Source organism: Cotesia glomerata, linkage group LG8 (genome assembly GCF_020080835.1).
Source record: "Cotesia glomerata isolate CgM1 linkage group LG8, MPM_Cglom_v2.3, whole genome shotgun sequence".
Taxonomy (NCBI): Eukaryota; Metazoa; Arthropoda; class Insecta; order Hymenoptera; family Braconidae; genus Cotesia; species Cotesia glomerata.
Window position 1 is genome coordinate 991176 of NC_058165.1, and position 25863 is coordinate 1017038.

Consider the following 25863-nt stretch of genomic DNA (forward strand, 5'->3'; position numbering starts at 1 on the left):
GTATGTTATTTCTCAACATAGTTTATAATTAAAAATTGTTTTTAATTACAAATTAAATTATTTAGAATGTTGATGTGTGTTTATAATAGAATAATTAATTTTATACGGTGATTTTAATTATTGACATTATTTAGCTGTATAAATAAAATGATATATTTGGAAAAAGTTGGATTGTATCTTTAAATATGTCGATCTATAAATTTATTAAATTTCAATAAATATATCTTCAATCTTAATATAAATTTATTAACAATTAAAAATACTTATTACATATTAAGAAATGATTTATTAAATAACAAGAAATTTTAATAGAAATAAATATTTGTTACTATTAAAGAATATTTCTTGGTTAAGAAATAATAATTATAAATTCAGCCGGTAGATGGCTACTAGCCTATGTACCTCTATTATATCTGGGGAAATAATTTTTTTTCGTATAAAAAATTCACTGCTTTTGGACTTAATTCTCATATAATTCTTATATCAATTATTATCTTTAGCCAGTGATCCACAGGATATTCAATTTTATTTTGACCTATTTATAAAACGATTAAAAATTAATTTAATATCAAATGGTTTGTATGTTATTTCTCAAGATAGTTTATAATTAAAAATTGTTTTTAATTACAAATTAAATTATTTAGAACGTTGATGTGTGTTTATAATAGAATAATTAATTTTATACGGTGATTTTAATTATTGACATTATTTAACTGTATAAATAAAATGATATATTTGGAAAAAGTTGGATTGTATCTTTAAATATGTCGATCTATAAATTTATTAAATTTCAATAAATATATCTTCAATCTTAATATAAATTTATTAACAATTAAAAATAGTTATTACATATTAAGAAATAATTTATTAAATAACAAGAAATTTTAATAGAAATAAATATTTGTTACTATTAAAGAATATTTCTTGGTTAAGAAATATTAATTATAAATTCAGCCGGTAGATGGCTACTAGCCTATGTACCTCTATTATATCTGGGGAAATAATTTTTTTTCGTATAAAAAATTCACTGCTTTTGGACAATTCTCATATAATTCTTATATCAATTAATATTACCTCTAGCCAGTGGTCCACAGGATATTCAATTTCATTTTGACCTATTTATAAAACCATTAAAAATTAATTTAATATCAAATGGTTTGTATGTTATTTCTCAACATAGTTTATAATTAAAAATTGTTTTTAATTACAAATTAAATTATTTAGAACGTTGATGTGTGTTTATAATAAAATAATTAATTTTGAATGGTGATTTTAATTATTGACATTATTTAACTGTATAAATAAAATGATATATTTGGAAAAAGTTGGATTGTATCTTTAAATATGTCGATCTATAAATTTATTAAATTTCAATAAATATATCTTCAATCTTAATATATATTTATTAACAATTAAAAATACTTATTACATATTAAGAAATGATTTATTAAATAACAAGAAATTTTGATAGAAATAAATATTTGCTACTTCCAAAGAATATTTCTTAATTAATAAAAAATTCACTACTTTTGAACTTAATTCCGAGGATATTATTCAATTTTACTTTTACCTATCATTTTATTAATATGTATTAATTTAAATATGACTAAACTTTTATTAAAATACAAGAATAAAGACTAATCGATAGTTGTAACTATAAAAGTAAATCATGTGTATCAGTTACCGTGACAATGTACTTGATAGGTTGCTCATGATCGGTAGGATTTAAGACATGAATCTCCAGTGATGACCCTCCATAATACCCTCCCACACAAACACACAGACACGAAACACCAGAAGCCCCCTAGTAAAAGGTGTCAGTTGCAATCTAGCATATTATCTCGGTATATATCTGTGGTCTATCGCAGCTTAACGTCAAAAACAATAATTCCAAGTTAATCTTGTATCTCCTCGTCAATATCTTATTTCCGACTTGCGATCCTTTTTAATAAAAAATATCTAAAAAAATATTGGCAAGCCAAGCCAAGCCGAGCCACAGCAAAGGAATTAAATATCATACGCCGGTAATATATTCAATAATAATCAGAAATACTTATCTCGGTATTATATGAATATAAGTCGCGGCGAGGTTAACCCTCTGTCGAAAGATCTTCCATTCGCCATCCACCATCCGGAGTATAAAGGAGTTTTAATGTAAAAATTCTCGAAAGTGGGATCTCTTTTGGATCTATAGATACAGATAGGCTCTGGTCATGCATTTGCAAATAAGTTACGAGTCTCTTTCTCCCGCTACTATTATATATGTTGTCCTCTGGTACATTGCTGGCCACGAGCACAAAGCGGGTGACCAAGATAACATTTATCCGAGCAACAAACCTAGTCTTGCATTCTTCTGACCAGATATTGATCTTGGAATATCACGAGCATTCGAGCAGGGTTTATGAACACTCGGTTGTGATGCCAACTAAATGTTTTTTTACATTGATACTAGAAGGATTTTTTAATATTTGATAAGTATTTTTAATTGGTCATTTATAAATATATTAAAATCTAACATATTGAATTTTAACAATAATAGTTGCATTTAAATTTGTTCCTCGGCAACAGATTAACTGCAGTAGAGTTAAAAAAAGGTTTTGAATTTTTTAAGACAAGTAAAGTTTATAAAAAATTAACCTGTAGTATTATAAGAAAATTAGCAAAATTTTGTGACCATTTATTAAATAACGACTTTTGTTAAATTGTACTGTACTAACTTGAATATTGACATTTTTAAAGATATAAGCTCATCCTGATGTTATACTCTTCGAGACCTTTCATTTGAGTACCCACATCAATTTTTTATATATTTTATATATTTATATATATTACATATATGTATATATGAAAAATATATCAAAAATGCAAGTGGGTACTCAAATAAAAGCTCTTGATAAATGTAACATCAGGATGAGCTTAAATTTTTAAAAATATCAATAATTAAGAAATGACCTTGTATCTTTTGAACTATTGACATTTTTAAAGATATAAGCTCATCCCGATCTTACACTCATCAATACCTTTCATTTGAGTACCTACATCAATTTTTCATATATTTATATATATTATATATATGTATATATTAAAAATGTATCAAAAATGCATGTGGGTATTCAAATGAAAGCTCTTGACGAGTGTAGCATCGGGATGAGTTTATTTCTTAAGATATGTGAATAATTAAAAAATGACGTTGTATCTTATTAATTAATTAACATTTTTAAAGATATAAGCTCATCCTGACAATAGACTCATCGAGACCTTTAATTTGAATACCCACATCAATTTTTCATATATTTTATATATTTATATACATTATATATATATGTAAATATGAAAAATATATCAAAAATGCATGTGGGTACTCAAATGAAAGCTCTTGATGAGTGTAACATCGTAATGAGCTTATATCGTTAAAAATATCAATAATTAAGAAATGACCTTGTATTTTGTCAACTATTGACATTTTTAAATATATAAGCTCATCCTGATGTTACACTCATTGAGATCTTTCATTTGAGTACCCACATCAATTTTTCATATATTTTATATATTTATTTATATTATATATCTGTATATATGAAAAATATATCAAAAATGCATGTGGGTACTCAAATGAAAGCTCTTAATGTGTGTAACATTCTAATGAACTTATATCTTTAAAAACGTCAATATTTAAAAAAATACAACCAAATTAACTATTTAATACAGCAAAATTTTACATAATGACTGCAAGGTTGCAAGTTGTGATTTAATGAAATAATGGTAGTTTATATTCAGCGATACGAAAAGGTTAAAGAGTGGTTGTTGTGTTAGGAGAAAAGGAGAAACAATGTCGAGGTGAGGATGTGAGTGTTGAGATCCAAATTCAAAAGTAAAGGGAATAAAGGGTACGCCAGTGGATAGATGGTTGTGTTGAGACAATGCCAGATAGCGGATAGAGGATAGTAAAGAGTAGAGATGAGAATAAGCTCTCTTGAGTCAGAGCCACTAGTATACCTCGCTAAACAATATATGTGTGTATATTTATATATAACCCCGGCACCTTTGAATAATAAATAGAAGAGAGAGAGAGAGGAGGAGGGCGCTGTAATTACTGAATTATGTCAGTCACCTATTACTACAGTAAGCACAGGAGTGCCGAGAGGTTGAAGCTGGGAGCTTCCAGCACAAATGCACTTGTTGACATGACCTCTTTGCATTGCCTCTGATACTATTCTCGACTACTATTCTCTAATGCTCAGCACCTTCTGTACCAATGTCTATGGCTGTTGTTCTATATTATTGTTGTATTCAGGCACCCGATAAACTAGACGTCGAGAGAAGAGACGCCTCACTAACGTTCTATTGTTTATAAATATCCTCTCTATTATTTTGTTTAATTATCTGGCGATTGAGCACCTCTCAAATAATACTTCAAGGATAACCCAAGAAATAAATAATACGTATTTTTATTTTTTTTTAAACATCACTATGTACTAATAAATATTTATTAATATTTTATATCATTAAATTTTATTTCTGAGAAATAAATTAGAGTTTTGTAACAAATTTGATTTTATTAGTATTTAGTAAAATTAAATTATTTACACTGAAATGACTTATTAAGATTTTCAAGAAAAATTACTATTTTTGTTTGATATTATTCGTATAATAATTAACTAGTAACCTTGCAGTCACTATGTAACTGCCGTGACTTGTGAATTTTAAATAAATAAAATTTTGCATTATTAAACAATGACTTTTATTAAATTGCACTGTAATTTCTTAAATATTTACGTTTTTAAAAATATAAGCTCATTACGATGTTACACTCATCAAGAGCTTTCATTTGAGTACCCACTTGCATTTTTCATATATTTTTCATATATACATATATATATAATATATATAAATATATAAAATATATGAAAAATTGATGTTGGTATTCAAATGAAAGGTCTCAATTAGTGTAATATCAAGATGAGCTTATATCTTTAAAAATGTCAATAATTTACAAGATACAATGTAATTTCTTAATTATTGACATTTTTTAATATATAAACTCATTTTGATATTACACTCATCGAGACCTTTCATTTGAGTACCAACTTGAATTTTTGATATATTTTTCATGTATACATATATATAATATATGTAAATATATAAAATATATGAAAAATTGATGTGGGTACTCAAATGAAAGGTCTTGATGCGTCTAACATCAGAATGAGCTTATATCTTTAAAAATGTCAATAGTTCACAAGATACAATGTCATTTCTTAGTTATTGAAATTTTTTAAGATATAAACTCATCCCGATGTTACACTCATCAAGATCTTTCATTTGAGTACCCACTTGTATTTTTGATATATTTTTCATATATACATATATATAATATATGTAAATATATAAAATATATGAAAAATTGATGTGGGTACTCAAATGAAAGGTCTCGATGAGTGTAACATCAGTATGAGCTTATATCTTTAAAAATGTCAATAGTTCTCAAGATACTAGGTCATTTCTAAATTACGTACAAAATTTATCTTATTATTATAATAATACAAATAATAATAATAATTAAATTGTAATAATAATTCGACTGTTTAGCTTCGAAAATAGAGCATAACACAATAGTAATAGGTATTACTTCCAAGCGAGTAAAACCAGGATACATACTATAGAATATACTGGGATGTAATTATACATCGATGGCTTTTGATGCGGCTTTAGTCTTGTCGGATCTGTAGAGAAGATAGAAGATAGAAGATAGGTATGAATCGAGTAGAGCTCAACCTAACTGGTTATCCACGAGCTTAACCGGGTGTATGTCTATCCAGGCTCTTCTGGCTCACGAGACGCTGTGCTAGTGGATAAACCTCAGGGCCAATCACCAATTAATCATCACCCGGGCTTTCATCCCCCTCCTTATCGCTCATTGGCTCTCGATGATAAAAATAACTATTCAAATTCACCCAATGATCCTTCTTCTTCCTTCTTCTTTCTCCCTCCATCCCAGTTTCAGGATAAAGGATAAAAAATATATATTAAAGTTTCAGAAACGGGACGGTAACAGAATTAACGCCTGCCCCGAAAAAGGAAAGAGGATTTAATTTATTGGAGCTTCAGGCGGGGTTCATACATCAACGTTCGGTGGATCCAGAACTATCGAGAGGATATCGTACTTTTTTATTTTGATCCTACATTTTTTGAATGTTCCCCATTCATCCTATTCGTCACTCGGCTTCTCTTTTTACTCTCTATACTCTCTCCAGCTCTCCAGCTCTTTCATTCCAATATTCTAACCGCAGGAAGGATAGCTGTTGCGCTTTATCTATTCCTCTTCCTTCTATTAGAATCTACTTTCATTTTGGCATTGCCTAAATTATTATCTTTGTTAACCTCATTAAATAAAAACGAGTATTAAATTAATCAGAGTGCTCTATTTAATTCTATTTAACTGATTGAATTTATTATTTATTATTTCAGGAGTTTCTCGAATGAAAAAATTAAAATTTTTTTATTCCACAAATAAGATCAATTAGAAATTATGTAATCTTATTACATAAAATTAAATCTGTATTATTAAAAAAATAAAAAAAAATTTTTCTCCAGGATACATAATTAAGAAATGACATTGTATCTTGTGAACTATTGATATTTTTAAAGATATAAGCTCATATTGATGTAACACTCATTGAGATCTTTCATTTGAGTACCCACATCAATTTTTTATATATTTTATATATTTATATATATTATATATATATATATATATATATATATATATATATATATATATATATATATATATATATATATATATGTATATATGAAAAATATATCAAAAATGCAAGTGGGTACTTAAATGAAAAGTCTTGATGAGTGTAATATCAAAATGAGTTTATGTATTAAAAAATGTCAATAATTAAGAAGTTACCTTGTTATCTTGTCAAGTTATGATATTTTTAAAGATATAAGCTCATCCCGATATTATACTCATCAAGACCTTTCATTTGAGTAGCCACATCAATTTTTCATATATTTTATATATTATATATATGTATATATGAAAAATATATCAAAAATGCAAGTGGGTACTCAAATGAAAGCTCTTGATGAGTGTAACATCAGGATGAGCTTATCTATCTTCAAAAATGTCAATTATTAAGAAATGGCATTGCTATCTTGTCAACTATTGATATTTTTAAAGATATAAGCTCATCCTGATGTTACACTTATCGAGACCTTTCATTTGAGTACCCACATCAATTTTTGATATATTTATATATTTATATATATTATATATATGTATATATGAAAAATATATAAAAAATGCATGTGGGTATCCAAATGAAAGCTCTTGATGAATGTAACATCGGAATGAGCTTATATTTTCAAAATATATGATATATATATGTATATATGAAAAATATATGAAAAATGCATGTGGGTACTTCAATGAAAGCTCTTGATGAGTGAAACATCAGGATGAGCTTATATCTTTAAAAATGTCAATATTTAAGAAAGTACAGTACAATTTAACAAAATTTATTATTTAATAAAGCAAAATTTTATTTATTTATAATAATTTATAATTAACTGCGGCAGTCACGTAGTAACTGCAAGATTGCCAGTAATAATAATAATAACAAAAATAATAATGAATTTTTGATTTTTTCTTTATTTTTGTTATTATTATTTTTTAATGCTTTTAAAATTTTAAATAACAAAATAAAAGCTTAAAATAACAAACTTGTTATTTTTATAATTATTATTATTTAAAGTGATATTCCTCGAAGGTTATCAATATTTATTCTTAAAAAAATGTGGCTTCTTAGTCTGGGGAACTTACTATATAATTTCCCTCATTGATATAAGAATCTCTATCCCTAAACACTTTTTATACCGTCGGCTTAATATTGTCTGCTGTCGACTGACCACTCTCAATAAATAACAACAATCCCTTTCAGTCATTAATTCTATTAATTTTCTATAAATAAAAAAATCTCGGCTTATTTTAAATACGCAAATAAATTAATCCACAATCTAGAAGCAAAAGAGACACCCTATCTATCATCGTTAGTATTTATTCAGAAGCCTCGAATAAATATTTTTTAGGCATTAAATATCTTTTCAAACTATTTAAATCCATTTGAAAATTGTTTACAAAATAAATATATATTTATTATTTTTATTGTACTATCCCGAAGGTCATGATGAATTATAAAAAAGATCATGACGCTCCAGCTTTTAAGCTTATATAATTTATGCGCATGAACCGTTTGTAAAATAAAAGACGTCATCTGTTTGTTAGTAGTTGTTTTAAATATCGCGACTATGTTTTTTTATTCCGTTCGTAAAAAAAAACAAAACAAATAAATATTTATGTGTTTAATTATATAAACTTGTAGTTTAAGTTTGTTAATTAAATTTATTTAAATGAATAATAATGTATACCTCTGTTTGGGTCATTGATCCGGTTTATCAATCTCAATTGATTTGTTTGCTCTGGATATTCAAATAGATTTATATTTACTCAAGTTTGTGGTTAACTTCTGACAGCTTGTTGATTTTCTTTAAAAATATTTAATTCATTAAATATTAAGAATAGTTAATTAACTTGAGCTTTAAATTAAAATAATTAACTAAGTAAATATATAGTGTGGCCCGATAATTATCTACGTCATTGTCTAAATAACAAATATTTGATGAATATTATCTCGAGTAATGAATTTTTTGTGATAAGAAACTAAATTCAAGCTCTGAGTTCAGTTTGTCTAATCACCCGGTGCATAGAAGACCTGAAAAACCGGTTTTTAATTTTATTTGGGCGCTTTTATGACACTATGTTGGCTCAAAAGTTTCGTACAGTACTTGTGAGTGTTTAGTTTGCGGCTATTTACACATATATATACACACCGACGTGCATTATCGCTTCGAGGCATTTGTTCGAATCGCTGCCGGTTGATATGCCCAGTCCCGAAGCCGAATCCCGGTTAAGAGAATCATTGTGAGAGACCAACAGTTTACATTCCTTAAATATTTTTTAAATTTCGGGAGAAATTAGCAGAGTGAGGGTGGCAGATTTTTGGATTTTTGAATTTTAAAATATAAAATATGAGAGTTTAAGAGAAATACTGGGGTTCATTGACTGAATAATTAATCATGGGTGAGTAGACGGAATTAATTAATTTTTTTTTTGTGGAAATATTTGTTAAATTCTAGGAATAACGTAGGAATTTTTATTGTTTATATTTGCGAGTAAATATAATCCGAAGAAAAACAGTTTCACTGTAAAAAAAATCACGTCAAGTCCACGTTCATAAGACTATTAAGAAAAAAAAATTTTATTTCTTTACAAAAAGATATAAAATAAAAAATTAAAAAATCCAAGTAACCGATATGGTTGTATATGATTTTCGGAAATTAAAAAAAATTTTGTTGTAAATTTTAAAATTAAAAGAAATAATTTTGGAACGTATTTAGTGTGCGTGGTTACGAAAAATTTCACTTTTTTCACTTCTACTAGGAATTTAAAAAAAAATTGAAGTACACAATGACGCACACCAAGTACGTTCCAAAATTGTTTCTTTTAATTTTTAAATTTACAACAAAATTTTTTTTAATTTCCGAAAATCATATACAATCATATCGGTTACTTGGACTTTTTAATTTTTTATTTTATATCTTTTTGTAAAGAAATAAAATTTTTTTTTCTTAATAGTCTTATGAACGTGGACTTGACGCGATTTTTTTACAGTGAAACTGTTTTTCTTCGAATTTCAGTATTTTTGTAATTATAATAAAATTGACAATTTTAATTTAATACATTTCCGGTGGCTAACTATCCCCTTTAAGCTACACTGATAGAAGGATTTGTTTATAGTTAAAAAGATTTCTTAATATTTAACAAATCATTTATTAGAAGCCATTTGTTAGTCCTTAACAAATATTTGTTAGTATTTAAAAGATTTATTAATATTTAATAAATGAAAATCAGATTTATTATATATAAACAAATCATTTTAAATACTAAGAAATATTTGTTTAATACTAAAAATGGTCTGTAATAAATGATTTGTTAACTATTAACAAATATTATTTAATACAAATAAATCCTTCTATCAGTGTATAGTTCATGTAAAAGTTATTCTTGCGCCGCCTGGCGTGTGTAATTGCAAGCTGTCAAATATCTTTTTTTCACTGTAGTTTCCCATCTAATATAAGATTAGCATGCATCCTTATATTATTTAGTCTCTGGCCGTCCGCTTTTTATATAAGAAAAAAGTTAAAATCTAAAAATCTGGGTTGCTATAGTTTGTGCTGATTATTTTTAGTAATTTTAAAGATAATTGATAATAATCAAGTAATACGCGTAATAAAAAGCATGAACTGCTATTATGAAATATCATATAAAAAAAAAATCAAAATAAATTTGTCAAAAAATTTGTAACCTCAAAAAACCGTTCTGCTTACGGTATATACACACTCGGTAGTCTGGCTTGAGAACGGAACTTGGCGCCAGACTCTATCGAGTCTGTCGATAAAATATTTTATTGTAAATTTAAGAGAAATTTGAATTTAATTTTTAGTATATTTACAAGGTAAATTTTTCTTTGCAATGTTTACCATGAAATTATAGTAAATATTATTGAATAAATGTAGCGAAAATTACGGAATAAATATACAGTTAAAATTTTAATATAAATATTATAATTATGATTATTATAATAATAATAATAATGATAAAAATTTTAAAAAAGTCAAAAATCAAAAATTTATTATTATTATTATTATTTAAAAAATTTTGAAACTGTCAAATAATAATAATTATAATCATAATAATGAAAAAAGTTAAGCAAAAGTAAAAAATTAAAACATTTATTATTATTATTATTGTTATTATTTAAATATTTTGAAACCATTAAATAATAATAAGAATTATTATTATTATACTAATAATAATGACAAAAATAAAGAAAAAGTTAAAAATCAAAAATTTATTATTATCATTAATAATGTTAATGAATAAAAATTTAATGAAAATTAAATTAGTCTAATATCAATTTGGATCGGGGAAGTTGCGTTGAAATATAGAACTCTTTAATTATTATTATTATTGTTATTATTTATAAATTTTGTAATCGTCAAATAATAATAATAATAATTATAATAATAATAATAATGATGACAAAAATAAAGAAAAAGTCAAAAATCAAAAATTTATTATTATTGTTATTATTTAAAAATTTTGAAACCATCAAATAATAATAAGAATTATTATTATAATAATAATAATAATGACAAAAATAAAGAAAAAGTCAAAAATAAAAAATTTCTTGTTATTGCTATTATTATTATTATTATTATTAAAAAATTTTTAAACCAAAGAATGATAATAATAATAATTATAATAATGACAAAAATGAAGAAAAAGTTAAAAATAAAAAATTTATGATAATAATAAGCATTATTATTATTATTTAAAAATTTTGAAACTTCCAAATAATAATAAGAATAATAATAATAAGAATAATAATAATAATAATAATAATAATGACAAAAATAAAGAAATAGTCAAAAATTAAAAATTTTTCATTATTATTATCATTATTATTTAAAAATTTTGAAACCATCAAATAATACGAATTATTATTATAATAATAATAATAATGACAAAAATAAAAAAAAAATAAAAAATCAAAAATTTATTGTTATTATTATTATTATTATTTAAAAAATTTTAAAACTGTCAAATAATAATCATAATTATAACAATAATAACAAAAATGAAGAAAAAGTCAAAAATTAAAAATTTTTCATGATTATTATCATTACTATTTATAAATTTTGAAACCGTCAAATATTAATAATAATAATAATAATAATAATAATAATAATAATTGAAATAGTAATTTTTTCTACATTAACTTTGTAATATTCACTATATCGGATATAATAAACATTACAAAATAAATACATTTAAAATTGTCACGATAAAAATTTCTATTTTAAAAAAGAAAATAATAACATAAAAGAAAATTTTATCTTTAAAACATATTAAAAAGCGAAAAAAATATTTCCATAATATAATCTCTAACAACAATAACAAAACTTATTATCTTGATTGATTTGTTTGTCCGCCACTGACCCATTACTTCCAGCCGGTTACGTAAGATTCATGTTCGCAATAATGCTGTGCATCGCGAACATGATAATATACGGACTAAAAGTAAACATATCAACAACAATAATCGGGATGGTTAAACCACGGAAAGTAGTTCAAGGATCAAACGATACTTACTACGAGTGTAGCTTCGACGACACCCCTAACTCCACAATCCAAACTCCAGACCCAAGCACAGTAATCTACTTCGAGGATCAGTATGAATGGACATCAACGCAGCAAGGACTGATAATCAGCCTGTACTTTGCAGGGTACATGCTTGGGATGTTTCCAGCTGGATACTTTGCCGACAGGTTGGTACTTAACCACCATCATCACCACCACCACCACAATCATCACCACCACTATCATCATCATCATCATCATCATCAATTTGCAGGTTCAACACAAAGTGGGTCCTTCTAGTCTCAGTCTTATCAAACTCAATCCTAACTCTGATAGTCCCAATAGCAGCCAGGTCAATCTCAATGCTATTACTACTACGATTCATGGCTGGATTGGTGAGCGCAGCGAATCTTCCTGTGGTGAACGTTCTGGTTGGCAAGTGGATGGTCTACGAGGAGAAGAGCACCTGGGTAGCCATCATCAACGCAGGAACTTCTTTAGGCACCGTCATTTCAATCCTATCCGCCGGACTGATTATGCATGACATGGGCTGGAAACCTGTCTTCTACATCCACGGAATCCTGCCTCTAGTCTGGTGCGCAGTCTTTGCCGTGTTCTTCGCGGATAACCCAGAAACCCAGAAGCTGATCAGCGAGGAAGAAAGACAACTGATTGTCAATTCTTACGGGCATAGACACACCAGAAAAGAGAAGATTGCAGTTCCTTGGAAGGAAATCTTCTCCTCTAAGCCCTTCTGGGCTCTAGTGGTGACAAACTGCTTGGGGAACTTCTGTTGGTACTTCCTGTTGACACAACTGCCGCTTTATATGAATAAGATGCTCAGGTTTGATATTAAGAAGGTAAGTTTTTCTGATCAGTTGTCCTGATTAATTGTACTGATTAATAACCCTGATTAGTTGTCCTGATCAGCCGTACTGATCAATTGTCCTGATTAGTTGTCCTAATCAGCCGTACTTATTACTCTCTAAATATGAATTAGTGAAAATTTACTTGAATTAGTGAATATTCACTTTTTAGAAGTGACAATCAAACCACTGTGTTTTAGAGAGTAATTGCCCTGATTAGTTGTCATTAATAATCCTGATTAGTTGTCCTGATCAGCCTTACTGATTAATTGTCCTCATTAGTTGTCCTGATCAGCCGTACTGATTAGTTGTCCTGATTAATCATCCTGATTAGTTGTCCTGATCAGCCGTACTAATTAATTGTCCTGATTTATTAATCAGGATTATTATCCTGATTAGTTGTTCTGATCAGCCGTACTAATTAATTGTCCTGATTACCTGTTACACTCTAATTTCTTTGCAGAATGCAATGCTAAGCTGCTCGCCGTACCTAATAAATGCAGTAGTAAACCCTTTATTGGGCAAAATCCTGGACATTGGGCGCCAGAGTGGTTACTGGTCACAAACAACTGGCCGGAAGATCGCCGTTGGGATAAGTAATGTCTCCTAATAAATGATTATTGATGACAGATCAGTAGAATCTGATTTTTAGAATTCAGTAAATTGATGATTCCAGGCTGCATTCCACCCAGTATAATGCTGATCATCATTGCCTACATCGGGTGTGACCGGACGACGTCAACGGCTCTGCTAATTATCAGTATTGTGATCAGCGGAGCGATTTTCGTAGGACATCTTACGAATCAGAACGACCTGGCTCCGAACTACGCCGGAATTCTGATGGGAATCACCAATACTCCGGGGACTATTTCTGCGTTTGTTTTGCCAGCTTTGGTTGGAGCTTTGACTGAAGGCGGAGTGAGTTTACTTTACAATTTACTTAAGAATCTTTTGAGCAGAATTGAAGCTGATTTTCTGTTGCAGCACACATTTCAAAGATGGAGGTACATCTTTTGGATCAACGTCGTCGCACAATTGCTGGCGTTTGTTGTTTTTGTGACCTTCGGATCCGCTAAGATTCAAAGCTGGAACTATCCTGCGAGTCAGCCGTCAGAAAATAGAAAAAAGCACAGCAGTGATGAAGAAGAGGTTACTTCTAAAATGATTTAGTAGTAGTGGATTGTTATTTTATGTGTTCTTGTAAATTGTGTTCGATTTTTTTGTTTTATTTTTATTAAATTTTTTACAATTCAGTCGCAATTTTCTGGAAGACTATTGATATTTTATCGACAAAATCCAATAACCAGTTGAATTTTTTAGGTAAATGTGGTGAAGATTTAAAGGAGTTACTTTGGACGGTTTTAAAAATGGTTTTTGCACTTGACCACTGGCAGTAGCACCAGCGCCAGGCGTCACCCAGTAAAACTGTTCTCTTATTAAATCCCAGGATTTATCGCCGCAATAACGATCTGTGGTTTGAAACAAAACTTTAGCTCCCTTTTATATATATTTGCCAACGGCCGCTGATTCAGCGGAATTTGAAAGAGCTCAATAAGCTCTCTACTCCATTTATTGCTTTTCTTTTTTATTTATTTTACGGAAAAAAATAAACCCTGTGAACACATAAACAATTGACAGCTTTCAATTTGGTTTAGTATTCGGCTAATTAAGGAGATCCACGCGGTCAAATTTTTAAAACTTGAAAATTTGTAAATTTAATCTACGTAAATAATTAATAAAAAAATTAAAAACAGTATTCCGGGATACAATCAAATAATTAGGTTTTAAAATTGTAATTTTTACATGAATAGAGATGCCAATAGACGGGTATTTGGTTAAGAATTGAATGTAATTAACGATTTTAAAAAAATTTTATTTTCATCGAATTTGATTGAAAAAATTATAAGCTAAAGATTTAAACAATTAAAAAAGTAGCTTTCCGAAGGTATTACGGAGATATTTTATATTTTTTATGAAAAATCACTGGGAACTTGCGTTGTTTAAAGTCTTGTATTTGAATTGGCAACACCGCTTGCTTAGTTACCCATGCGCATAAGTAACCGAGGTTTTTTAAATGCTAGAACATCTTAGTAAATTTGGTTAGACAGTAAACATAAATAAATTTTAAAGTTAGGGACACTCTTTTTGTGTTGTCAAGTGTATACCGGTAATTCAGAGTGCTATATTGTTTTATTAGTCAATTAAATGTTAATAATTATTTAATGAGTAAATTTATCGAACAATTTCCTCAATAAATGTTATTAATTACTTTAAAAATTAATTTTAAGATAACAAAAGTATTTCTTCGTATTATTTTTCTATAGACATTCTTTACACTAGAAAGGTACTTGGATCTCCTTAATAATTAAAAATAAAATGGGTCAAAAAGTTAGTTTGAAAAAATTCCACTAGGTGGCTACGGCTCTCATAGTTAGAATTTTAAAGTCTTAGTATTTAAGGAGATCCACGCGAAGTAGTTAAATTCTTAAAATTTCCTGAAAATTTCTAAATTCAATCTACGTAGCCTAATAATTAATAAAAAAATTTAAAAACAGTAGTCCGGGATACAATCAAATAATTAGGTTTTAAAATTGTAATTTTTACATGAATAGAGATGCCAATAGCCGGGTATTTGGTTAAAAATTAAATGCAATTAACGATTTTAAAAAAATTTTATTTTCATTGAATTTGATTGAAAAAATAATAAGCTAAAGATTAAAACAATTAAAAAAGTAGCTTTCCGAAGGTATTGCGGAGATATTTTATAATTTTTATGAAAAATCACTGGGAACTTGCGTTGTTTAAAGTCTTGTATTTGACTTGGCAACACCGCTTGCGTAGTTACCCATACGCATAAGTAACCAACGTTTTTTAAATGCTAGAACATCTTAGTCATTTTAGTTAGACCGTAAACATAAATAAATTTTAAGGTTAGGGACACTCTTTTTGTGTTGTCAAGTGTATACCGGTAATTCAGAGTGCTATATTGTTTTATTAGTCAATTAAATGTTAATAATTATTTAATGAGTAAATTTATCGGAAACTACCTCAACAAATGTTATTAATTAATTTAAAAATTAATCTAAGATAGCAAAAGTATTTCTTCGTATTATTTTTCTATAGACATTCTTTACACTAGGGTACTTGGATCTCCTTAAGAAATTTTCGATGGTTAATTTTAATTACAGTGACCCGGATTTTAAGTGCAAAAGAAGAGTAGAGGGGTAAAGTTGCCCGGAGAGAAAATTTGAAAAGGGAGTGTTGACATTCCAGGAAGCTGAAATAATTATTACAACTACTAATACCACTGTCAACATATTGCTTATGCATAATTCAACAATCTCGAACAAATAACAAAGTTTTTGCATACTGATGAGCTTAAACTCTAATTTACTTATACACAATCTCGCGGTTGATTTTTTTTTTTTTTTTTTATTATTATTAAAACATTTACTCGCGTTTCTCCTCCATCATTTTAAAACATAGTAAGAGTTTTAATTAAGAATGCAATCACAACACTTGGACCGTGACTTAATTATAACTAAAATTTAAATTAATGTGTAATTATGTAATTATTTTGAATTTTTACTTTTTATTTTTTTAAATTTACTGATGGAGCAATCGAGCGTGAATAAGCTGTGAAATTGGTATAATGAAATAAATTAAAAGTTTTATTGTTTGAGAATAATTGGAGTATATGTGTGAAGTTTGCATTTGCAAGTTAGCTATCCGCCGGAGGAAGTTTACTAATATAACGTTTATATATACCCAGAGCTAGACTGGGAACAGTAGAAGGAGGTATTAGTACAGAGCTGTACTCACTCAGAAAGCAATAACTTTGAGTGCGCGAATTTCCCGACCATGGCGCCAGCTGACGGCTCACCGCAGCCCTCGATATAACGACACTTACCAATTATTAACGGGGATACCAGTGACGGCTAGCCGTCACTGGCCTATATTCCGAATTTCGATTCGATAGAGTTAAAATATTGTATTTAATTATCGGAATGTATCAATAACCTTTATTTCAATACATTAGCTAAATATAATGAAGTAATGGTGATTTTTACCATATACTGCACTGATAGAAGGATTTAGTTTTATTTAATAAGATTTAGTAATAGTTACTAAATGATTTAGTAAAAAACCTTTAATTACCAAATATTTAGTAATAGTTACTAAATAATTTATTAAAGCCCATTGCCACCAAATAAATATTTAGTATTAACAAATGATTTATTGCTATTAAACAAATTAATTTTTTAACTAATTTTACCGTATAACCTAACTTTTGTTACTAAAAATAAATCAAAATAATTAAAATAAATAATTTTAAGTTAAAATATAAGGTATTATAAAGAAAATAATCTCATTAAATAATTATTTTTTATTTCAGACATTTATAAAATTTTAAATTAAACAACTTTTTAACATATCAATAATAGACTAATTGAACTAATTTAAACTAAACTCCACTGAGAAATTACATATAAGCCATTTGGGAGGATGTGTCTTTTCAAAGGGAAGATAAATCTCCCAAATTCGAGCTCAATAAAATAATTTCAGTCAGTTAATAGGTTATGTATGACATTGGAATTAAAGCATTGCCATCTACCGACAATACTTACCAAACAAATATTTAGTAACTACTACTAAATATTATTTGGTGGAAACAAATATTTATTTTGATATAATAAGGCTTTGTTTATATTGATATAATTTATTTAGAATAAAAAAATAATTTATTAAACTGTAACAAATAATATTGATGGGTAAAAAATATTTTTTTCTCCCAAATAAATGACTAAAAATTTTTTTACTAAATTAGTTTATTACTCCGTACTAAATCCTTCTATCAGTGCAGAAATTTTAAAATTTGGTACAAATTTTTAATATTACGGCGAAAATCTTGGTCTTATAAAAATTTTTAAACAAAAATAATATTTAATTTTATAAAAAATGTTCCTTATGATTTTTAAAAAAAAACCACAATTTTCAAATCCCAAAATAAAAATTCATAATAAAAAGTTAAAATTTTTTTTTGATAATTATAAATGTTACTTTTAAAATTATGATGAAATCGATCCTAAGGAACTAACATAAGCGACATTTTTTTTATAAAATTAAATTTTAAACTTTTGTTTAAAAAAATTTTCTATAGAATCAATATTTTACTCATAATATCAAAAATTCGTTATTTCTATATAACAAAGCTTCTTTTATATTAATATAATTTATTTAAAAGAAAAAAATAATTTATTAAATTGTAACAAATAATATTGATGGGTAAAAAATATTTTTTTCTCCCAAATAAATGACTAAAAATTTTTTTACTAAATCAGTTTTTTACTCCGCACTAAATCCTTCTATCTAAATCTTCTATAAATATTAAAAGGATCATTTTAAATCATAAAAAATGCTTACCATTTACTCAAATCCTTTTTTATTAATTGTTCAGCGGTACTTTAGCATATTTAGGATGATTAAATCTACAAGACAGGGAACGTCCTATCGGGACTCTATAAACGTCAAGACATTTCTATCCAAGACACTTCTACTAGAGTAGCCTTTAGCAAAAGCGGTTATTATAAATATAATTACTGTCACTTGGGCCTTATTACCCTCAAGTACCTTAATCAAACAAACTAAATATTTTTTATTTTTCAGATCATTTAACTTCCATTTATATAATTTAATATTTCATAATTTATTTATTTAGTTGCCGATATGGTCAATAAAAAAAATGAAAAATTATTGTATAGTCACTACAAAAATATCCAAAATTCTTCAAATATTAATTTTAGCAAAAATTACTTTTTAAAATGAATTATAAATAATTAAATGAAAAATGTAATTCGAAAATTGAATTAGATGATCGTAGGTCAAGATACACGGTTAGATATCATCAGAAGAGGTATATAATTCGAACAATGTAATCGAGCGGATCTACAATGCACTAAATTTTGAATAGAACATAGAATAGCGGTTAAGTATACATGCTACCAAATAGTGGCATGTGGCTAGGACATTTGTTCGCGTTGAACCGTTCACCCACTATCCACTATCACCCACCGAGCCATCACAGTTCCATTGCTAATTGCTCATTAGCTACCTCCCAGCTCCTAGCTCCCAGACATACAATATTCTCCAGCAGAGTAGGATATACACGCATAATTGGCATTTACTTCTCGGACCAGAAGTGTCAGGTTAACCACCAGCCTACGATCCACTGATTTTAATCATCCTATCATTGTTATAATCGATCCCTATACTGATAAAAAACAAATATCTTCATTAAAGAAAAATATTCTTGCTTCAAGAAAATTATTTTGAAGAGAACTAGTTGTCTTATTTCAAGAAATTCTTGTCTTGATTTAATGTTTCTTGGAGCGAGAGATCTAATCACTCCGGTCGATAAAATTTTTACGAGGTTCAAGACTATATTATCTTCGATCGATACAAGTGAATTCTTTATTAAAAAACGATTCTCTTCAATAAACAATTATTTTATTTCATTTAAAGAATTATTGATTGTTGATTCAACAACTAATTGTTTTATTTATAATGTTATAAGTTTGTCAGAAAAAAACTTTGAAGATAAAAAATTTTTATTTCTCTATTTGCCGATAAAATATTTATTAATACAGAGAATAGCAAAAATACTTAAATTTGTATGCTTAAAACAAGTAAAATAATATGTTAAATGTGGAGTGGCGCCATACTTGGAACAAGTCGGTAATATCTTGAACCAACGTTACCGTCTATATTAATCCTCGAGAAAGAAATTCTTGGGCGTTGTATATGGGTGATTCGCTGTAAGGACGTCTTAAATCTGTACAAAATTGTCCGACCAAATTATTTTTGATTTTATTAGAAAAAAAATTAACAATGGCTACAAAACTATTAGCTTAATCATAATAAATAAACAGCCGATTTAATTTTTGCTTTTTCGATATTTGTGTATCTTTTGCCATACAACATCACAGGGGACTGTTTTTTTTTTTATCAAATTGAGCAAAATTAAGTAAACTATTTCAATGCATTCAACTTTTCAAGTTCTCAATCAATGTTTACATTAATTAGAATAATATTAAGACTTATGGATTGAATTTTATAAATAAATTATAAATAAAAATAGTTGCCAGGGAACTGAGTTTTCAAGTGGCCGAGACACTTATTTCCAGCACAAACGGTGCTTTGACACTAAATAAAATGCCGATAAAGCGCTAACAGCCCTATGGTTATTGACTCAAGGCTAGTTAGGTCCTTATAAACCTTACAAAAGGTAAAATAACACGCTGGATTTTTTTTTCGGCTTTGAACTTCTGGCAGGGGACTGTTCTTAAAATGCCGGGGACAAACTTTGGTTCAATGAATTTAATGAAACAACTTAATTTTCGGTACTTTTTATTGAAGAAGATTGTTAGTTAACTAATTAAGTTTATAATCATCATGGACCAAATTATATATTATTGACGAATAACTTAAAATTGAATCTTAAAGTTTTAATTTTGGGAATGGGACAGCCCAGGGGACTGTTATTAAGGTGGTTTACCAATTTATAGCAAAAAACCAAAATTTAGTTCATTTTAGTTTTCAATGCTCCAAATAGAAATATTTTTTTACTTTTGTAAAAAATTTTTTTTAGTAACAAAATAACAATTTTTCCAATAAAAAAATGCCTGGGACAGCAAAAAACATCCTTACAGATCACCCATGTATCTTATTTTAAAACAACCAAGTTTCTTGATTCGAGAATCAATTTCTTAAGAGAATTTAATTACTTAAAACAACAATGACATTTTGAATAAGTTTTTCTTTAATAGTCATTTTTTATCAGTGTATTTTTTTCATCTATTCATCATTCTTTCATTATAATCAACTCTTACATTATAATTATTAATTAAGAGCCTCATCAGTTGACCCAGTTCAAGCTCCTCACTAACTTTTGATGCCACATCACGGATCTGTTGAAGAGTCTGAACATGTCTTGTCAAATTATCAACAATAATATCCCTTTTACTCTTGAAATTTTGCACATAAATGACTTTTGTTTACATTACCAAACAGGCTTTGATTAGTTAGCTGTCTCCAAGGATTCTCTCCACTCGACTTAATACACACATATATCATAATAAAATCCGTATCTACAGATTAGATTCCACAATTCCCACTCTCACCTTTATTCTCCCTCTCGCTAACAGAGCCAGAAAGATTGAAAGATTCCTTTACGGTTAACAACAGTGCGTGTAAAGCGTCAGCTGATCCAACATGTCCAAAATTCTGGGAAAGTATCAGCATGAACGAAGCGAGAATCTTGACGAGTATTTTAAAACTCTTGGTAAGTTTTGTATTTAATTTACACATTGAATAAAAGAATTTATTGAGTTAAATTATTTTTGGTGCATTGTTGCAGAGCTGCCTTACCTGGTCAGAAAGATGATCAACATATCCAACCCGAAGATCGAGGTGACCAAAGATGGGGACAAGTGGATAGTAACGACTGTGACTATGATGCGCACGCAAGTCTGGGAATTCACGCTTGGAACTGAGTGGGAAGAGGTGATGCCATCTGGCGTTAAACTCAAGGTACTTAACAGTCAAGGTTGGCTGATGTCCCACGTGTAAATTGTTCTGTGTGTTGTTTGGTTACAGAATACTACTACCATTGAGGACGACAGCTTGATTATTGTCTCTATTACGGAAGACGGCAATAAAACGATAAGGCGGTATGATTTTACTGATGATGGGATGACTTTAGTAAGTATTGTGACTTATTAAACTATAAATAAATAAATAAATAAATAAAATTTTGCATTAAATAATGAATTTTAGTAAATAGCACTGTATTTTTTTAAATATTCATGTTTTTTAAGATATACACTGTAAATCCAAGTGTTTTAACAAAACACACATAAAGTGTTTTGTTCCTATCTTGATGCATTGTAGTCACTTTTAAAACACTACCATGTGTTTTAATTTCCCATGTTAAATGTCCATTTTTAGTCACTTTTAAAACACTTCGATTTACAGTGTAAGCCCATTTTAATGTTAGACTCATCAAGAGCTTTCTTTTGAGTACCCACATGCATTTTTGATATATTTTTCATAAATACATGTCGGTAAGTCAGGAATAATTGTTGGAGTATCAGAATTATCGTGTACGTTCATTTTTGTTATTACAATCAAATTAATATGCGGAGTTACAATATGTCAATTAATAAAAATGAGTAAAATAGATTCGTATTGCAGGAATAAACACAATCATTAATTATCACTTATCACTAACACAACAATACACAAAATACGATACGATGTTAAATTGCTTTGCAATACACTCAGACTTAGGAGGATAACGAATTCGTGATCTGTAGGATCTCGATTCCAGAATAAGACTGTCTTCTCAAACATTCTCAAAAAATATGACAACTGCATATTTCTTTTTCCCTTGATAATTTATGATACCCCTATCATCCTGTGACCACGGCTACGTTGACAACCATGTGTCGACCTAGGTTTAAGCCTACCGCAATAAAACAATTTAGTTAAACTTATTTTTACAACCATACTCGAAGTAAGGGTACATTCTTTAATTATTGAGAATTACAAAAATATTACTATTCTAAAGAATATTCCCATCAGATTGCCAGAGAAATACTCCACTGTACTTCACTCTCCGACATACAAAATTATGTAAAATTGATGGTCTTGAGGGAGTCTTGACTCCAAGATCAAATAAAACTTATTTATCTATCTATCTATCTATCTATATGGGTGATTCTCTGTAAGGATGTTTTTTGCTGTCCCAGGCATTTTTTTATTAGAAAAATTGTTATTTTGTTACTAAAAAAAATTTATTACGAAAGTAAAAAAACATTTTTATTTGGAGGATTGAAAACTAAAATGAAATAAATTTTGGTTTTTTTGCTATTAATTGGTAAACCACCTTAATAACAGTCCCCTGGGCTGTCCCATTCCCAAAATTAAAACTTTAAGATTCGAATTTTAAGTTATTCGTCCATAATATATAATTAGGTCCATAATGTTTATAAACTTAATTAGTTAACTAACAATCTTCTTCAATAAAAAGTACCGAAAATTAATTTGTTTCATTAAATTCATTATACCAAAGTTTGTCCCAGGTATTTTAAGAACAGTCCCCTGACAGATCAAGGCCAAAAAAAAAAAATTTGGAAAACGGTTGACCCTAAAGGCCGTCCCTGCAACTTCCCGCTACCTCCATACCTAAGTGCTCAACAATTCACTTATTTTTTAAGATCTTCGAGCTCAAAAATATAATTTATGTGTAATTTTGAGCTCTCCGAGCTCAAATAACTCGCTGTTCTGTGCTTTTGAGCTCTTCGAGCTCAAAAGGCTAATGAAAGTTTTATAGAACACTGTTTTTGAATGAATTAACCGATTTTCTCACGGTTTACGGCATTCAACGCAGTTTTTCAAGTTCTTTGGAAAATCTTCAAGCGTAAACTGGTCAGACTAAAAATTTCATAGAAATTCTGAAAAAAAAAAACATTTTTTTCAATTTTTTTCGATAACGATATCTCACGAACAAATTAACCGATTTTGACCGGGCTGGTGACAATCGAAGTGGTTTTTGAGATTAAGAGCTGATTAGTTTTTGGAGTTGATCGGTTCAGCCGTTTAAAAGATATTTAAAAAAAACGAATTTTTGGAAATTTTATTTTTGAGATTTCTCAAAATTGATCTACTTAAATTCTGTAAATTAGTATCAGAATTCTAGGGGCAAAGGAACTCTTCAAAACGCCGCATATTTTAGAAATAGTCAGGAAAGTCTTCCTAGGGCCTCAAAACGTCGAGATCTGATGAAAACTCGATTTTCGAAAAACGGGGTGAAAACAATAACTTCCCGATTTTTGAAAATTTTCAATTTTCTTAGCGGGAAGTTAAAAATTCAGCGTGTTATTTTACCTTTTGTAAGGTTTATAAGGATCTAGCTAGCCTTAAGTTAATAAGCATAGGGCTGTTAGCGCTTTATCGGCATTTTATTTAGTGTCAAAGCACCGTTTGTGCTGGAAATAAGTGTCTGGGCCACTTGAAAACTCAGTCCCCTGACAACTATTTTTATTTATAATTTATTTATAAAATTCGATCCATAAGTCCAAATATTATTCTAATTAATGTAAACATTGATTGAGAACTTGAAAAGTTGAATGCGTTGAAATAGTTTGCTTGATTTTTCTCAATTTGATAAAAAAAAAAAACAGTCCCCTGTGATGTTATATGGCAAAAGATACACAAATATCGAAAAAGCAAAAATTAAATCGACTGTTAATTTATTATGATTAAGCTGATAGTTTTGTAGCCCTTCTTAATTTTTTTTTTTTGTAATAAAATTAAAAATAATTTGGTTGGACAATTTTGTACAGATTTAAGACGTTCTTACAGAGAATCACCCATATATAGTATATATTTTAAAGATATAAGCTCATCTTGATGTTAAGCTAATCAAGAGCTTTCATTTGAATACCCACATGCATTTTTGATATATTTTTCATATATAATATATATAAATATATAAAATATATGAAAAATTGATGTGGGTATTCAAATGAAAGGTCTCAATAGGTGTAACATCAAGATGAGCTTATATCTTTAAAAATTTCAATAGTTTACGAGATACAAGGTCATTTAATAATTTTGCTTATTCTCTTAATAATATAGAATACATAGAACTAATTAAAAATTTTTTTGAATTAAATTGGTTATATTTTTTCAGACACTATCACACGAACGGACGGATGTTGTTGCTAAGAGACACTTCAAGAGGATTAAGTGATAAGTGATAACAATTGTAAACAAATGATTAATAAATGATAAAAAATAAAGACGAATTTAAAGTTTCTTATTCAAATTCCTTTAGCAAGCACAAAGAAGCAATTTAAGAATAAATCCTCGTTTTAGTGGTGAATAAGACGAGAGGGACAAGAGCAGGCCGGTGGAGGACTACATATTGGACGGTCCTCTCCCCCTCCTTCTCCTGCACCTCCTCGTCATCTGATCTTCCGGTCAGTGTCAACACAGGACACAGGATGCCAGTTATTATATTTTTTTTGAGGTTCTGCAAACAGGATTTTGAAATATTTAACATTTGTCGTGGATCCTGTAGGTCAACTGGTACTTTATTATATTAAATTATTAAATAGTCGGTAAGAAAAATAAGTATCTAAGGTATGTCACAGGGTGATATTTCAAGCTGATTGCTCCATTAAACCCCATTTTCCAGATAAAAAGTAATGAGGCTTCTTATTACCTACTGGTAAATCATTTTTATGCTTTGTTTATAAATCTTTAATGTGATAGCTCGGAGGTGATTATGACCCGTTATTGGGTTAATGTTTCGTTTGTGTTTTTGATGGTATAAAAAAAAAAAGGATTTTTTAAATAAATTATTTCTTAATATGTAAGAAGTATTTTTAATTGTTTATAAATATATATTAAGATTGAAGATATATTTATTGAAATTTAATAAATTTATAGATCGACATATTTAAAGATACAATCCAACTTTTTCCAAATGTATCATTTTATTTATATAGCTAAATAATGTCAATAATTAAAATCACCATATAAAAATAATTATTTTATGATAAACACACATCAACATTCTAAATAATTTAATTTGTAATTAAAAACAATTTTTAATTATAAACTATCTTGAGAAATAACATACAAACCATTTGATAT

At 28.1% G+C, this 25863-nt stretch overlaps 3 protein-coding genes across 5 annotated transcripts in view; 2 read left to right on the forward strand and 1 right to left on the reverse strand.

The window, feature by feature from the left end:
- LOC123270441 (teneurin-m) overlaps positions 1-25863 on the reverse strand; it is a 223831-nt gene that overhangs the window by 134685 nt on the left and 63283 nt on the right. The gene's annotated exons all lie outside the window — the stretch shown is intronic.
- LOC123270468 (sialin-like) lies at positions 8644-14848 on the forward strand. Its single transcript, XM_044736540.1, has 7 exons — positions 8644-9151; positions 12147-12462; positions 12549-13134; positions 13604-13736; positions 13817-14058; positions 14125-14289; positions 14461-14848. The coding sequence occupies exons 1-7, from the start codon at positions 9148-9150 to the stop codon at positions 14479-14481; spliced, it is 1467 nt and encodes a 488-aa protein (XP_044592475.1). The 5' UTR covers positions 8644-9147; the 3' UTR covers positions 14482-14848.
- LOC123270488 (sodium/calcium exchanger regulatory protein 1-like) lies at positions 21311-25010 on the forward strand. The gene is made up of 4 exons (XM_044736568.1): positions 21311-21481; positions 21557-21729; positions 21796-21900; positions 24896-25010. Exons 1-4 carry the CDS (start codon positions 21412-21414, stop codon positions 24953-24955), a joined length of 408 nt encoding a protein of 135 aa, XP_044592503.1. The 5' UTR covers positions 21311-21411; the 3' UTR covers positions 24956-25010.

What these genes read in the sequence shown, in the direction of transcription:
- LOC123270468 (XM_044736540.1), top strand. An exon ending in GAGCTTTGACTGAAGGCGGA is followed by an intron (nt 14,059 to 14,124) that starts GTGAGTTTACTT and finishes TTTCTGTTGCAG; the next exon opens with CACACATTTCAAAGATGGAG. An exon ending in ACAGCAGTGATGAAGAAGAG is followed by an intron (nt 14,290 to 14,460) that starts GTTACTTCTAAA and finishes TGAATTTTTTAG; the next exon opens with GTAAATGTGGTGAAGATTTA.
- LOC123270488 (XM_044736568.1), top strand. Translation starts at nt 21,412, where the DNA reads ATGTCCAAAATTCTGGGAAAGTATCAGCATGAACGAAGCGAGAATCTT. An exon ending in CGAGTATTTTAAAACTCTTG is followed by an intron (nt 21,482 to 21,556) that starts GTAAGTTTTGTA and finishes GCATTGTTGCAG; the next exon opens with AGCTGCCTTACCTGGTCAGA. An exon ending in CATCTGGCGTTAAACTCAAG is followed by an intron (nt 21,730 to 21,795) that starts GTACTTAACAGT and finishes GTTTGGTTACAG; the next exon opens with AATACTACTACCATTGAGGA.